The 15,628-nt window shown below is 39.1% G+C and overlaps 1 protein-coding gene across 1 annotated transcript in view; it reads left to right on the plus strand.

Annotated features, from left to right (window-relative positions):
• Positions 1-1,528: 1,528 nt before the first annotated feature.
• Positions 1,529-15,628, plus strand: part of NRP1 (neuropilin 1) — a gene marked incomplete at both ends in the record, with an annotated part of 49,636 nt that continues 35,536 nt past the window's right edge. The window contains 4 exons of the mRNA XM_010132693.1: positions 1,529-1,614; positions 2,477-2,658; positions 7,280-7,507; positions 15,196-15,351. Coding sequence (XP_010130995.1) covers positions 1,529-1,614; positions 2,477-2,658; positions 7,280-7,507; positions 15,196-15,351 — 652 coding nt within the window. The remainder of the gene's footprint in view (positions 1,615-2,476; positions 2,659-7,279; positions 7,508-15,195; positions 15,352-15,628) is intronic.

Genomic DNA, 15,628 nt, shown 5'->3' on the forward strand with positions numbered 1-15,628 from the left:
GTTTGTTTTTTTTTTGGCTGTATACAGAAGACAGTGAAACTATAGAAGACTGTTTATTTTTAAGGTGTAGCAGAATAAAATACTGAATTCAAACTTCTGGGGTTTTTTTTCTTTATATAGGAAGTAAAAGAGCATGTAAAACTTTGCTTAGCATTTTTAGTTAGAATTTGTCATATCATTTAATAATTCAGACATAAGGTCCTTGATATTAATTTGAAGATTTACCTGCTGTTGAGTCTTGAGGAATGAATGGTGCCTGTGAAACTGGTGAAATAACGTTATCATGGGGAGAAGAGCAAAGACTGTCACTCAGATGCTGTGGTTTTATGTCATTACTCTTCCTCGTCAATGAGCAGTTAATTATTTGGAGAAAGGTTGTCTTGTTAAAAAGTGTCTACATTAATATTTTTTCCTAAAGTCTTAAAGCTGGCAGCCTGCATCCCTGAGTACTTACTCTTTTGCAGGGAACATGCAGCCAGTATTCTTAAGGATATTTTGAAGGAGAAACAAAACAAACAAACAAACCCAAAACCAAACCAAAACAAAACTAAAATCAATTTTGAGGTCTTTTTATAACTCCCCTCACAACTTTCAAATCCTGTTATACATACATCATAAAGAAATTATAGAAAGAAGAGTAATTTTTACCAATGCAGGCTACTTAAAGTATCTGTAAAATTATCTAAGAAATGAACATTTCTGCTTTGTATTTCCGCCAATCTGAAATGGGACAGTGAAGCTAACTAGCTGAGCAATTGCTACTAGAAAAATCAAATACATAAGAGGAAATGCAGTTAACACAATATTTCACATATGTTAATGCTTACAGTTCCATCAGTGTCAGCTTTATTTTCTACTTGATATACACCAAAGCTGGCACACAATTTTAACTGATGAGGTAATGTCATTTTTAATTTAAGGAGCCTTAAGCCGTCCACTTTAACTAGTGATATCATCCTTGCAGTTGTCTCACAGGACTTCATGTAAACATAAGTAATGTGCCCTGGATGGTTTGGAGCAGAGTTGTTAAAAATGACATTGGTCATCATGAAGACATCTTTCTCCTCTGATCTCTTTAAAAACGCCAGATGCACTTTATTGTCCTGTCATTTTTAGCTCTTCCTTGTATATTAATATGCTCCAAGCATTTCAGCAAACATAACAGTAGAATAAAGGTCTAAACAAATTAATAGTAACATTCTAATGTCAGTCGTAGTAGGATAATGAAAAGTAAATGAGATTGTCTGGCCAACAGCAACTTCTTATATAGAAACAGCAGCATGGCTAAGACACAGACGCAGAGAAAATCCTTTTGCTGCAGTGCGAAAGAGGTCCAGAGCACAACCCGGGTTCCAAATGCCACCACCTTTTAGGAGAAGATAAAACTAATTCTACAGATTGTGTCTAGTTTTCCTTCCTATCCAGGGTTGAGTGAAGTCATCTGCTAATAAAGCTTAAAAATAGACCTGCCTCTGCACCTGCAGCTTCTGCCTCCCCATAACTTTTATTTTCATTTGTATTCTCTCAGCTAGCTCAGCTCACCAAGCTGCTGGGCTCTCCTCAGCCCTCTGAAACCAAATCTGTCAGACCAGGCCCTGCATGTTGGCATCTCTGGTGAGAGGGCTGAGGAACATGACTGTTGCTTCCAGGCAAACTGTTAATAACAATCTTTATTGCATTATTACGTGCTTTTCCTTATAAAGTCCTTAGGAGTAAAGCAAGTAGCCAGGGGAGGATTTAGCCCAGCCTGTAATCATGATGTTCTGTAATCACATACTGTACAAATATGAATAATATAACATGTGCTTCTTGATTTCCTAAGAAAAAATTATTTGTAATGAAACAAGTTTTGTCTGAGAAAAAGCAAGTGCTGTGACTGACGTGGATTTTGTGATTTGAGCCTAATTGTCCAGCTAACAAGGAAAATAACAGATTTTTCTACCACTGATCTGAAACATGGTGGAGTTTTGAACAAAATCTAACATTTAGGTTTTATTTATTATTCTGGGGACATATGTTTGGAGGACAGCACATGGAAATCAAAGCATTGTTCATAAAGAGCTCCAGCCAAAGACATTTTTGAATTCATAACAGAACTTCACAGTTTGAAAAGAATGCTATGCATTATGTATTGATAACAACACTACACAGACAAAGGAACACAATTTAATAATACAGAATTGTGCTCGTGAGATTTCCTTTTTTTTTTTTTTGTTAATTGGTTACTTTAGCTGACATTGTCTGCAAGCATAATGGACACTATTCTTCCTAATAGTTCCATGTTGCCAGATGATGTCTACAGACATAATGTAGTCCATTTTAATTATTTCATTTTGCTTACATCTTTCAGCATAATGCATTTTCCAAGCAAGCTAGCATTTTTCTTGATTATCCATGTTGTGTTATGGTTTCTAAATTAATTAGGTCTCCTTCTTTCCTGGAAGTTAAAAGTTTCTTCCTTCCATTTATCTACCAGGTATGATTATGTTGAAGTGATTGATGGAGATAATGCTGAAGGACGCTTATGGGGAAAGTACTGTGGAAAAATTGCTCCCCCTCCTCTAGTGTCTTCGGGACCATATCTTTTTATTAAATTTGTTTCCGACTATGAGACACATGGAGCAGGATTTTCTATCCGTTACGAAGTTTTCAAAAGAGGTGAGAAACAATTTATTGTTATATAGCTCATACGCTGTGATTTTGCTTGCATCAGAAAGTTCATAGTAATTATTTGGAATGGAAGGAATGCATGAAATGCTTGAAAAAAAATTGTATTACTCTTGTCATTCCAAAGTGGGACCTGTATTCCATAGATGCAAATCATTATGAATGCAATGAGTCAGCTGCATCTGAGGCTTGACTCCGCTGGGTGTAATGTGATAGTCTTCATCAGCTGTTTGTTTCAACCATCTTAAAATCATTAGCTTTTTCTTTTCTTTTCTTTTTTTGTGATAATAATTACTGTATGATTTACAATGTCACTTCCTTTACAGCACTGTAACCTTCTGAGTCCCTGACTTATTTTGGTTAGTGTTTTGCTCTGGATTCCCAAGTGATGTCTGTGGGCTCACAAAGTACCAGAGTACACAAATGATGTTGCTGTTGCTTTCACAAATCATAGTTGGGAGGTAAAGGAGAGGAGAAGTTCACACTGTTCATGGGCATGCCCTGCTGGATGCCTGTGCCAGGAGTTCAGTACTGGTGGGCACAGATAGCTGTATGGGGCACAGAGAAAACAGAGAAACCAACAGCCCGGGATTAACCAGACTAGAGACAGTCCCTCTGTGGTAACTCTCTTTCTGAGTCAATGGCTAGAACAGCAGTAAGATCATTTTTTTTTATAGTTGGATGGAGAAAAATAATTCATATATTCCACGCCTGGAGAAAACAGGACCAAATCTTGTAATATATAAAAAGACAATAAGTTTAACTTTCTAGATAAAAATATCGACTTCAACGTCAATGTTCGGGGTCATATTCACAAAAGCAGCTCAAAACTCCAAATTTGCAATGCACACCACTCACAGACAGCGTCCCATTTCCAAGACCAGTTCCTGTACCTTTTACACACCTAAACCAGAGCCAGATTTTCAGTGGTGTTCAGCACACGCACCTGGTGGCAGCTGTACTGTTAATGAGGATAAGCACAGTAGTGAAGTCTCTTTTCTATTGCATGCTATCGTTGCTCTGCACAGTGCTAATTGGGGCCACAGACCTCTTGTTCACCATCTTCCCTGTCTGTAAATCCACTCTTGGCCCCCAGAAATTCTTTTGGTGACCTTCAGGGTCACGTTTTTTGAAAGAACTCAGCATCCAAATGACACCAAGCTTCCCTGAAAAAATATCTCTATTTATTTTGGTGTCTTTAGGAGGCTAACCTCTTGAAACTGTGTCCCGAAGTTTCCTAGTGCTTATATATACAGTACTACGTTTCATAAAGAACAGGGCTGAAACACAAGTAAAAGAATGTGAAGAAGTGACCTGTGAAACAATCTGTTTTAGCAACTGAGAGTTTCCAAGAAAAACGCTTTTATTTATTTCCTAATAGTGTAATGGCAACTCAGAGCTCTGACAAGAACATCGTGTTTATTTCCTTGTGTAGTCATTTACATCTCTCAATGATACACATTAACCATGTTAAGATGGCATTATGAAAGTGATTTTACACACAGAGAAGTCTAGAAACTCAAAATTATGGCTCCCAGAGCAACTTTAACTCTAGTTCATTCCACATAAACTGCATATTAAAGCAGGAAAGTTATCACCAGGTACAGTGCTAGAAAATGCTGTGTGTACATAAAGGATACAAGTTATAGCTGCTGTGGGAACACAGCCCTTTTTAACTTTTGAGTTAATGCACATATATATACCATTTCAAATTTACATTTTAATATCTGTACGAAACAAAGCTCACCAGTTCACCCTGTTACACAAGTGAAGTTCAGTTGCTTGCACCAGACTAACATGCTTCATTTTAGCATATTCACAACTTAGCTCATCACTTCCCAGGTATAGGACATATTAAAATGAGCCCAAGCCCAAGGTTCTGTGGTGCTGAGCTGAAGACTGAGCTGCATTTCAGAACACAATTTTTGCAATTGTGAGAGCACAGTTTTGCTCTCACAATTCCTGTGAGAGCAACCTGAGTTTTTGAAAAGAAAAACTGCATTACATTACCTGTGTCCTAAGCTGAATTTTAAACCTGATGCTTAAAATGTCACACACCGTGGAAATTGTAAGGAGAGACCAGCACACAGAATGACTGTGATAAATGAAGTCTAGACTTTGAGAGTAGGAGCTGTCTTTCCTTCTCATCCAGCTCCTTAGCCAGAAAGATGCTTGAAGAAGTTGAATTTCAGACTAAAACACATTGCCCAACATTTAGCCCATCTGAAATGTACATCATTTTGGCTTCAACAGCCAGCCTGTCTTAGGATGGATGAGTGGCCTATTCACTAGAAGAGAATCTACACAGTTCACGTTCAACATTCCTAAATTGAGATGACCACATTAATGGAGTAAACTGAAAAAAAAGACAGTGTCAACCAAGAAGGCAAATGATTTTCTGGCTTAGTGTCACCTACAGGAGCAAATGAAATTATCCCCAATGTCATCTCTTTGTTCTCTCTATTGCCTCCTCTCTATCTTTTCTTCAGCTCATACCTTTTCACATGTAGATGTGAGATTCATACATATAGTTTCTCTGCCTCACAAGTCAGGTTTCTGAAAGAACCTTTTCTGCCCGTTGTCCACGAAGATCACCCCATGGAGTTCCTTGTAGCTTCAGTGTTAATTCCTGGAGTTTCTTCACAGTGTCAATAAAGGGTCAAAATCTGTAGAGGGCATTTTAGTGTGGCAGCTCTTCTGAAAACAGTTTTTCTTTCATGAACCAGATTGACAAGGTGGTATTGAAATACCATGTGTGAGTGTAAGGAGCCTGATGATCATGGACTCACAGACCCAGGATCTGGCTGTATTTAATAAAGCAATAATGATCCTGGCTTACATTTTATATTGCATCTTTTATTGGATTCCAAGAGGAGTACAGAGCACTTTATGCTATGAATGGCATAGCAAAGCTATTTTATCCTGGAACAGCAGCTACTGGTGGGAGTGAGGAGCAACAACCAGAATATAACCCTCCCTTGCATGACAAGGAGAAAAGGGAATGACAGGGAGAGAAGAGAAATATTCAACTAATGTGTAATGGGGTGATTTAATTATAGGCAAAATGTAATTTCCCAAATTGGAATGGGTCAGGTTACATATGCATTAATATCTACGTCTTCCAAAATATGCCATGAAGTGTTCTGAATATTGATGTGATAGTTCAAGCATTTCCTATCAGTGTCTGTTGAAGGGCAAGAATACCTGAACTGACTAAATCCATCCAGACCTCTCTCCTGAATGTTAAATTTAACTGGGAGGTAGCCAAATCTGTGGGGGGTAATATATTTGGCACATTTGCAAGGAAAACATTTTCTATGGTGAAATAAGATTATTCATATATGCAACAAGCCAGACTGTTTTCCTTCAGTGATCTGTGTTAAGCACTGGAAATCCTCAAACGCTCCTGACTATGGTCTCTAAGGATGCTGGGCATCCTCATATGAATTGAAACCTTGCACATGCTCTCCCTCCAGCACAGACCTGCCTGTTGCAACCAAACTGCACTACCTGCATCCTTCTTTTACTGCATGTCCTAAGACCTTTGCCTGAATCATCCTACTCAAACTCCCCAGATCAGCTGCTATCCACCAATGCCCCAAATCCTGTAAATCACTTTCCATTAAATTCGGAGTGTCAAAAGTCAGAGGGAGGTATCTATGCTGGCCTAGTGGGAGGATGTGTGGGCAATGCCTGTGGCTGACTTTTGAGCACACCTGCAGATGTGGGATCCACAGAGGAGATTCCTGAGGGATCTAAATAAAGGAGAAATGTGATCTGTCAACGAGAGAGGGACTCCAGTTTTAGACCTCTGTATTCACAAAGGTAAATTCAGTGGTCTTTTACATCCTTACAACTTTACTGCCACTTTTCTGCTCAACCGAGAGCACGGTTTGGAGCTTCCCATTATGCCATGGTGGGGACATTGGGGAAAGCTGGTGCGTCAACATTGACTTTAGGTGACTTCTAGAAACACTGCCTGTAATCACACAGTTTATCATGCCTGCACTAACAGCAACATTTTACTCGTGCACCTGTGTCAACACCACTCAGAATGAGTCACTCACCCTTGGTACATGTACGAATTGCCTTTCACATTTAGTTTGTCAAGGAGGCATAGGTCACATCTGGCAGAGTTACTGAGTCAGTGCTCCAGGAATCTGAAACCACTACTCCCTCTACTGAATTCACTCACCCGCCTTTGCAAAAAATTCTATTTCACCAATAAAAGCCTGTCAGCCATAAGATTTAAAGATTTGAGCTTGAAGGGGCTGTAATTATTTCTCTAAGGCTCTGTCGGGATTTCTGCAGCTTACACTTTCATTGTTCCCACATGACTTTGTATTTGTCGTAATTTTTTCTAGAGCTGGTACAGGTTTTCATATTGTTCCATACAAATTGAAAATTGGGAATCAGACAGACACTTTAAAACCTGGCTATCAATAATAGGAACAAGCTGACTGAATGATTAATGTAGTGATTAAAATGAGGTGTTTCATTGAAAAGCAACCTTTGCTGCTGGAGAGACAATACAATCTAATTTGTTTTCCAGCTAACTACTTTGCTCAGTAGCATAGTGTTAACCCAGGTGATTTTCCTCTTTCTCTTACAGGACCTGAGTGTTCCAGAAACTTTACTTCATCAAGTGGAGTGATAAAGTCCCCTGGATTCCCTGAAAAATATCCCAATAGCCTTGAATGCACTTATATTATCTTTGCACCAAAGATGTCAGAGATTATACTGGAATTTGAAAGCTTTGAGCTAGAACCTGATTCAAATACTCCAGGGGGAGCGTTCTGTCGCTATGACAGATTGGAAATCTGGGATGGATTCCCTGATGGTAAGAGAAAAATGGACTGTGATATGCATAACCATTACCCCGCAGTGAGCTGCAGAAGGCATATTCTCATTTTTTTAAACGTCATGGTAGAGAGTTCCTTGCTTGATTTATGTGAAATGAGTTGAATTAAAAAGAAATGGAGAAAATGTTCTGTAAATTCATTCAGTAAAGCATATCACAGGATGAATGATTTTTTTAATGAAAAATGTTCAATTTTGACTGGTTGGCTTGAGGGAAACTTCTGTTTTTAGAGGGAATAGGTGATGGACCTCCTACGCTAAAATAAATTAAACATGAAGCCATATAATAGGTACCCAAATTTTCACAGCTAACTCGTGAGTATTGTCCAGAAATTTCCGACAGCTTGCACAAACTAGACTTCAGGTATTAACCTGCCAGCTTGAGGGACTGGGAGACAGACCAGCTGTCAAGGTAGAGAATTTCTTTCCCAGAGTAAAAACGTGGTGTCCATACAATTGAAATCATAGTGTCTAAATGATTGCCCAGGTCAGCAAACAGTCACTGAGCTATTTATTCAGGTAACTTCAGTGACCGGGCACTGCGAGGTTCCTCCCTTACAGTGCCCTCTCTTCCAACACTATAAGCAAATCCAAAGGCTATATAATTTGTTAATTTATAATCTGTGATTAGCTGGGCACTTGTGTCAGGGTGGGCGTGTTGGGTACCCTTCTGGAACTTACTTCCCTGCCATCTCAGTAATTTTCCACTTAGATGTTGACCACACTTGACCTTGTGCAAATTCACTAAGTGCATAGCTAGATATTAGCTAAGCCTGGTGAGCCAGTGAGCCCTCATTTCACCCTCTGCCCAGTCTCATATCCCTGTTTAATCTGTTCATCTGAGACTGATGAACCAAACAGCTGCATGATTTCTACTTTTTTTTTTCATACACAGCAATGGGTACCCAAGATCCAAGTGTCCTCTAGGTACGGCAGCCGTGTACCAGTTCTCCAATGACCCCAGCTCGATAGGCTGCAGCTCCAGCATAAAAAGGGATGTTCAAGCTGGATATCTAACCTTTAGGGTGCCCAAATGCTTATATTAATTGTGCAAACAACTATGTGAAGCTGATTCTTTGTGATGCCTTTTTCTCTGTTTCTGTGTATGGCATAAGCTGATAAAGAGAAGCATCCTGAAGCTATCCTCATACTTCTTAATTTTGTAGCTTGTAGCAAAATTCAACAACTGAAGATTTATGTTGTTTGTACTGGGCACTAATTACAGCTATTTCAGTTTTCCACTGGTGTGATGATAACCCATATTAATAGATATTTTATTTGCTTTTATGAACAGCAGTGGCAGTTTCTACAAACTGCTAATCCTACATTAACATTTCATTTAAATGAAAACATATAACTTAAGGAACATATTTTAATAACATATTTAAACTTCCCTGTTTTCCTAGATAGATCCCAAATATCATTTTAATTAAAGCTTTTATTGATGCTGCAGTAAATAGGTATGTGCTTTTTAATGTATACTATACTTTTCCTTTTTGGTTTATGCTTAATGGGTTTATCATGGCTCTTTTCAATCCACTCCAACAGTGAAGAAAGAACCATAACAGTAGCTGAAAGACTATTTTGTATTTATCGCCTCTGTTAGGAAAACAGTATTGTAACACTACAATAATGATGTCTGGAACATTTAATAATAGGTTTATTTGTATATAGGCCTAATCTGTCCAAGCTGAATTCTTGTAGCACTTGCGTTTAAACTGGCATGTGAAAAGATGATCCAATCAATCAATTTATGTGTAATATTATGAAAAAGAAATGCATTATTGTTAGCGTCAGAGGGTTTCAAAACGGTAATTTCCTGGTTCAAGATAGTGACCGAGCCGTACCAAAGAGCAATTAACAACAGGCATTATCAGCCTTCCAATTCCCTCACAAAGAGTCTAAACCTAAAATGATCCTGACATCCAATAAGAGGGTTTACATGTTTGCAAATATTCAGCTGAATTTGTAGACTAGAAAGAAATGTTTCCTTAGACACAAACTGTTGGATGTCGCTGCTGTTGTAGGGAGGTGTTTGCTGCTGCATTTCACTGTAGGACGAACCATAGCCAGCAATCAATCACGCCTGTTTAACTTAACACTACAAAGGCAGAGAGGATGTGATTGCTTCTCTATAAATGCATCACAGGATGAATCCCTGGGAGGGAGAACTATTTTAACCGCAGTGCAAAGCTGACACAGGAAACCACTGGTATGACCTGGCCGTAAACTGAAGATAGAAATTCAAAGTTTTAGATATCAAAAAGAGAGTATCCAGATAATCTTGGGGGGAGGGGGGTGGGGGTGGCGATGGAGAAAGGAAGGCAAAATAAGTCTGAGCTGCAGCCACATGGAAGTAGTAACTTTCTGAAAAATATTAGACAGTATGGTTGCCTTTGATGAAGGGAGGCTCACCCAGGGTGAGTCTTTCAGCCATTTGTCCATGACCCCTTAGTCTGTGAAAAAAAATTCTGAGGCTATCTATCTATACTATTAACTAAAACAGGGCCAAGGCATGGCCATGCGTACTTCTTAAATGCTGGCATATTGCCCGTGCAATCTTAGCCCATATCAGTTTGCACTTTCTTAAGCAAATCCTAAGCACAGTTTGGGGGACAAAAAAAGCGAGGGGACATTCCCAACAGCCATCCTGCTTCAGAGGGAAGAGCTCTATGGGAGTGAGCTGTGTCGCACAGTTAGTCTGGTCCTAGAAACAGTCCCTGGCCATTGGCTGCGGGTCCAGAGAATGGTCTCTGGCCTCCTCTATTTAGCCATAAAAAAGGAAGCTATTTTGCTTTGTTCTACTGCATTGCTGCTCATTTGTGTTAGAGGTTAAAGACACCTTTGCACTACACTGATATAAACAGAAAGCAGAAGGATTTTTTAAAATTATTTAAAAATATATATATATATGTCCTCCTGTTCAAATCCCCTGCTCCACAGCCACACAGCTGTGGTTTGCTGGGATGATGGTATTATTTTAATAGGACACAGTTTGTCATAACAGTAATAGAATAGCTTGATGGAAAATAGATATGGCTGCAACCAGGGCAGAATTAAATGGACAGCCCCCTGAACAGACTGCTTTCACCCATCTCTGGAAATCAGGCATCAGTGTTTGATGCCAGTCAGACACTGCCAGTCCCTCCATTCTTTGCAGAGAACAGCACCTCACTCTGATCTGTCTCAGACAGCTACATTAGGGCAGAGTTAATAGACCTCTGGAGATTCTTATCTCATTGTCTATACTGGGAGCTGTGGATCACTAACTCACATGTAAACTTTAGATACCTGTTAGAGTAGATGAAACCCAGCATAAGCGGAAAATGTTTTCACTGTAGAATTTTATCAGCTACAGTCACTAGAGATCTGCAGGAAATAAATTCGCTGTTTTCTACAGCTGTGATTCTTTTTTTCATTCCTCTCCCAAAAAAGGGGAAAAAAAAAAAGATACATTCTCTTAAACAAATTTTCACAGTGATGTTTCAAAATGTATGTCAAAATCCGTATACTTCCACTTATATTTTTCTTCTGTGTAATTGTCATTTTTCTGATAGAAGATAATTTTTTGTTAGACAATTTGCCAACAACTGTAGCAGTCATTCACAAAGATGTTAATCCTGAAATGCTCTGTCTCAATCATGGAGTTCTCAACCTACCTGGTTGTCCTTTTAGTGGATTGAATCTGGCAAGTGTTAAATTACTTGTATCTTGATTCTGCAAAACGTGCTTATCTTTGAAGCATGTGAGCAGTTAGATTGACTTCAAAAGGAATAGACTGAGGACACTTACGGATCTGAAGTTAAACACTGGTGTAAGTGTTTTTCTGGTTCACAAGGGGAATGGTAGGCATTTAGGAATGTCTCAAACCCAGCATTTTGTTTCTGCATAACTGCATGCCAAGGGCACCCTTTGGTCTCGTCTTTAGAACAAAGCAGTAAGTGAAACAAACCCTGTTGGAGAATTTTCGGGAACTACAGGTGCATGTTGCAGATATTGTGCAGAAAGGAGACCGTGGTTTGAATGAGTTAGAGCAGGAGAGTAAGTAGATCACAGAATAGAAGTATGTGGTTTTGCATGAATAAACTAGACACCAAAAATATCTTTGCCCAAGGCACAAATATACCTCAGCCAGCCTTGGGTGAGAACAGTCCATTGATGACTTTCAAGAAAAATAGCGCACTCAAAATGAGGACTAGCTTAAGTGATGAATTGCACATATTCATCAAGCAGCTCTCTTTGAAGCTCTATAGACTGTCTACTAGAGGCTCAAAAGTAATTTAAAGGCGTTTACATATGGTTTGAGAACCACAGGCTAAGCATTGCTGCTTCGGTCAATACCACAAGAGCTTCCACTGAATTACAGAGCAAAACAGAATGCTTTACCTCAGTCGTTAACATCAGTGCAAATGAAGTTTGTCATTAATCTAAGCGTGTTTCTCCTCCGTGGTGGCTGCTTTCTACACTCTTGTGAGAAGCTATTAAGATGTTAGAGTATACACAAGCTCAGTGCAGGTGACTACTGGACTGTGAGGATGAGATTCATTTTTCAGTTCCTTTTAGGATCCTAAATTAAGTGCAAATGTTTCGTCGATAACAATCATAGTGCTGTGAAAACACTGTCCACAGCACACCAGCTTTAAAATGTGGTAAAATGGCTAGTTAACATGACAGTTCTTTTAATATTTTAGAAGTCTGATATACCGTTTTTTCCTTGCTTGCATTTTCTTGGGGTTTTTTTGACTGAACTGCAAAAGCTAGGTTTTCAACTGGATGGGCAAATGGGTGTGTCAGTAAGTCTCAAAATTTCCTGATAGGCATATTCTTTGTCCAGAAGGGCAAACGGTAGAAAAGAATTAGTAAGGGTAAGGTTTCCATTTAGTCTTAAACCACCAGCCATATTCTATATGCTCCACACTCAGATCTCTAAACCTTCAAACATTTGTATTAAGAATAATCGAGGTTCTGGAATTAGACTCTGCATTTTGGGAAGAGCTTGCAAAGCAGGTTTCTTAGTTCCCCTCCATCTTCTAAGGTGGAAGTTACTCAGTTTTCTACTATATCGTACTATGCCATTGGAAAGAGGAGCCAAGGTCCCAAAAATAGCTGTAGAATGGGCAGTTAAACAAAGTGGTAGGCTCACTGAAATGCCTTTGTTCTGCAGATAATGTAGATGTTTCCTTGAGTGAGGACATTTGCAAGTGACCCATATTTGGATTAGGCCTTCCTGGAGGATGCTGACAAAATGATGTGATGGTCTACAGGTAGAGACTGCAAAGAACTTTGTGGGCCTAATGACTTTTCAGTGCCTGCTACACTGAAATTCCCATTTGGAACTGTAAATGGCCAATATCGGCTGCCCAGAGAGACAGTGGAGTCTCTTTCTCCGGAGAATTTCAAAAACTGCCTGGACACAATCCTGTGCAACGTGCTCTAGGCAAACCTGCTTTAGCGGGGAGGGGAGGGTGGACTAGAAGGTTCTCAGAGATCCCTTCCAACCCCTACCATTCTGTCATTCTGTGATTCTGTAATTAGCAAAGCCCATCTCAGTTCGTAAGGAAGGGTCAGGAAGATGGTAACAAAAGTGGTGACATAGTCTACCTAAGCAGACTGCAGTATCATCCCCTGAATGATTGCTCAGAAAGTGTTCCTCAACAGCACTTCTTTGATGTGGCAACACCTGCAAAGTTTGATAATTTGCGGTCATTCAAAAATTTTCAAGACTTGAATGGACTTGAATAGAAAAAAAGAACTTTGCATTCACTCTATTTCATCCGGTTCTGCTCAGACCAATACCATATAAGCTCAGGAGGCTAAAGTTTACATGTTGTGCAAAAGAATTCAATATGTCTTTGTGTCATATTCTGCAAGTTTCTGGCTCTTGCATCTACATAGCAGCTAAGGGAACAGTACTGTGACAGCAGGGCCCATCTGCAGAAGACTGAAATGCAGAATCACTAAATATGTCTTAAAAATTATAAACCAATGAGTCATGGGGAATCTTAAAGCATGTCTGCTTTAAACAAAGTTCTCTTCTGTTTGTCATTTCCAAAAGGCTTCCCTACAGGAAATGGGAGGAGTGAGGCTTGGAGTGCCATAATATGGTATCCTTACCCTCATTATTTTCTTGCAGTTCAGAGCAACATCAGCAGCTCTAACGTTGAAAGCCATCATGGGAAAGAGCAGGATCAGAGCTATTTTCACACAGAAAATGCAAAAGGGAAAAAAAAACCAACACAAACCTGCAATAATCAGAGTGGGGGCATTATTTTGTGTTTTTAAAAAGCCACTAATGACAACAGTCTAAAACAACTTTCTCAGTCCAGTAAAACTGTAAAGCTTTAATGATTTCTAGGATGAGGAAGAATTCAACTCATATGCTCTATAGGGTGTTTCATTCCATCGATACTGCATTGAGCAATCCTGGTGGAAAAGGGCTGAACTGGCAGATATTTTAAATGCCATGGGATTGCCAAGGCAACTGAAAATTAGCTATGGCCAGAATATGGATTGAAAAGCACATGCTGGCAGCAAGAGCTATAACATCTGAGCTCCCTCTTTCTGGCAGCTCTAGAGCCTTACAGAAATGTGTAGCTTACATAAGAAAGTTATTCTAAGTAGCAACTGTTTTACTTGTTGGAAAATGCCAGTAAATGACTACAAAATTATGTTAGCTGAGGATTTTCTTTGAACTGTAAATAGTTAGGATATATAAACATTTTCTATTTTAAACTGAAAATGAAATGGACTTCCTAGAGAAATGACATGGTGTTAATTTAAGCCTGGAAAGCCAGTGGTGTAAGCATTAGAATGACTTTGTGTGATTATTTCCATGATTGGTTCCATGGATGGGTTTTAGCATTATCTATTCTTATGTTTGTAAGCACAGATGTACCATTATTCAACAGCCTAGGGACCTATCTGTAGGGAATGTTCAAGTGCTAGAAGGCCACATATGTTGGTTGCGAATTGAGTAGCTTAATTAAGGAAAAAGATTATCTCACTGTGCTGGAAATCTAGAAAAATATCAGGAACTGAATTATGCATTATTAACACTGAAAGAGATCGCATATGTGTGTGTGTTCTGTGACATGGAGGTATACTTAAGAAATCCTCCTGAAAGTCTAAATAGGAGGAGATAAGGAGTCATTGGTCATAGCCTTACTATGAGTGCATAAATGTTTTTCCAAGTTCACTATAAAATTAACATACTATCTGCAGTACTGAGCATAATACCTGGAAGGTGCTGTTTGAGGTCCTGTTCTCAGAGCATCTTGTAGACTCGGTGGGCAAATCAGGCCATTCAGATGTCCTTGTCATAAAAAGGTTCTTCAATCACATTTTGGAAAATACTTTAATACTTCGTAGTTTTGTACATCATTGCCCTCTCTGCATGTTTTAAAGGACATTTTTTGAAATCCTGGTTCTTTACATTTTCAGAGGTTTACAAAGTGCTATCTGGAACATTTTAGAAGTCAAATTACTAGGGGTGAACAAGCAATTCATTGTTCGCTGCTAAGTTACTGATGAGATTGTGATTTTGAAATGTTGTATAGGTTCACTATTGCCTGCTGAGGGACTGTCTTTAGGAGTGTAGTACTTTATTGTAGTGGCAACTATTGTTGCAGTAGAATTGGTAGCTTACTATTATATTCTGTCTCTTTGCAGTTGGCCCACACATAGGGCGTTATTGTGGGCAGAACAACCCAGGACGTGTCCGGTCTTCAACAGGGATTCTTTCAATGGTATTTTACACCGACAGTGCAATAGCAAAAGAGGGATTCTCAGCAAACTACAGCGTGTCACAGAGCAGTGTATCAGAAGGTCAGTATTTATGTATCCTGCAGAGCTTCTTGGAAAATATTCTCTCATGTGTCTCCTTGCACACCAGGTGTTGCATGAAACTTTAAAGAAACCTTAAATAAATAAGATGGTGGAGATGGAGGGGAAGGGCTTTTTTTTTTTTTTTCTTAAAGAACAGCTGCCCTTTGAAAAGCAGTGCAAGAAGCGGAATTTTCCTTGCAGTTTTATTCCACAGTATTGCCAGGAAGTTGGGATAATTATTGTGAAAAACTGTGCTGACCAAGGAAATGCAGGAATG

This window comes from Buceros rhinoceros, unplaced genomic scaffold (genome assembly GCF_000710305.1).
Source record: "Buceros rhinoceros silvestris isolate BGI_N320 unplaced genomic scaffold, ASM71030v1 scaffold43173, whole genome shotgun sequence".
Classification (NCBI taxonomy): domain Eukaryota; kingdom Metazoa; phylum Chordata; class Aves; order Bucerotiformes; family Bucerotidae; genus Buceros; species Buceros rhinoceros.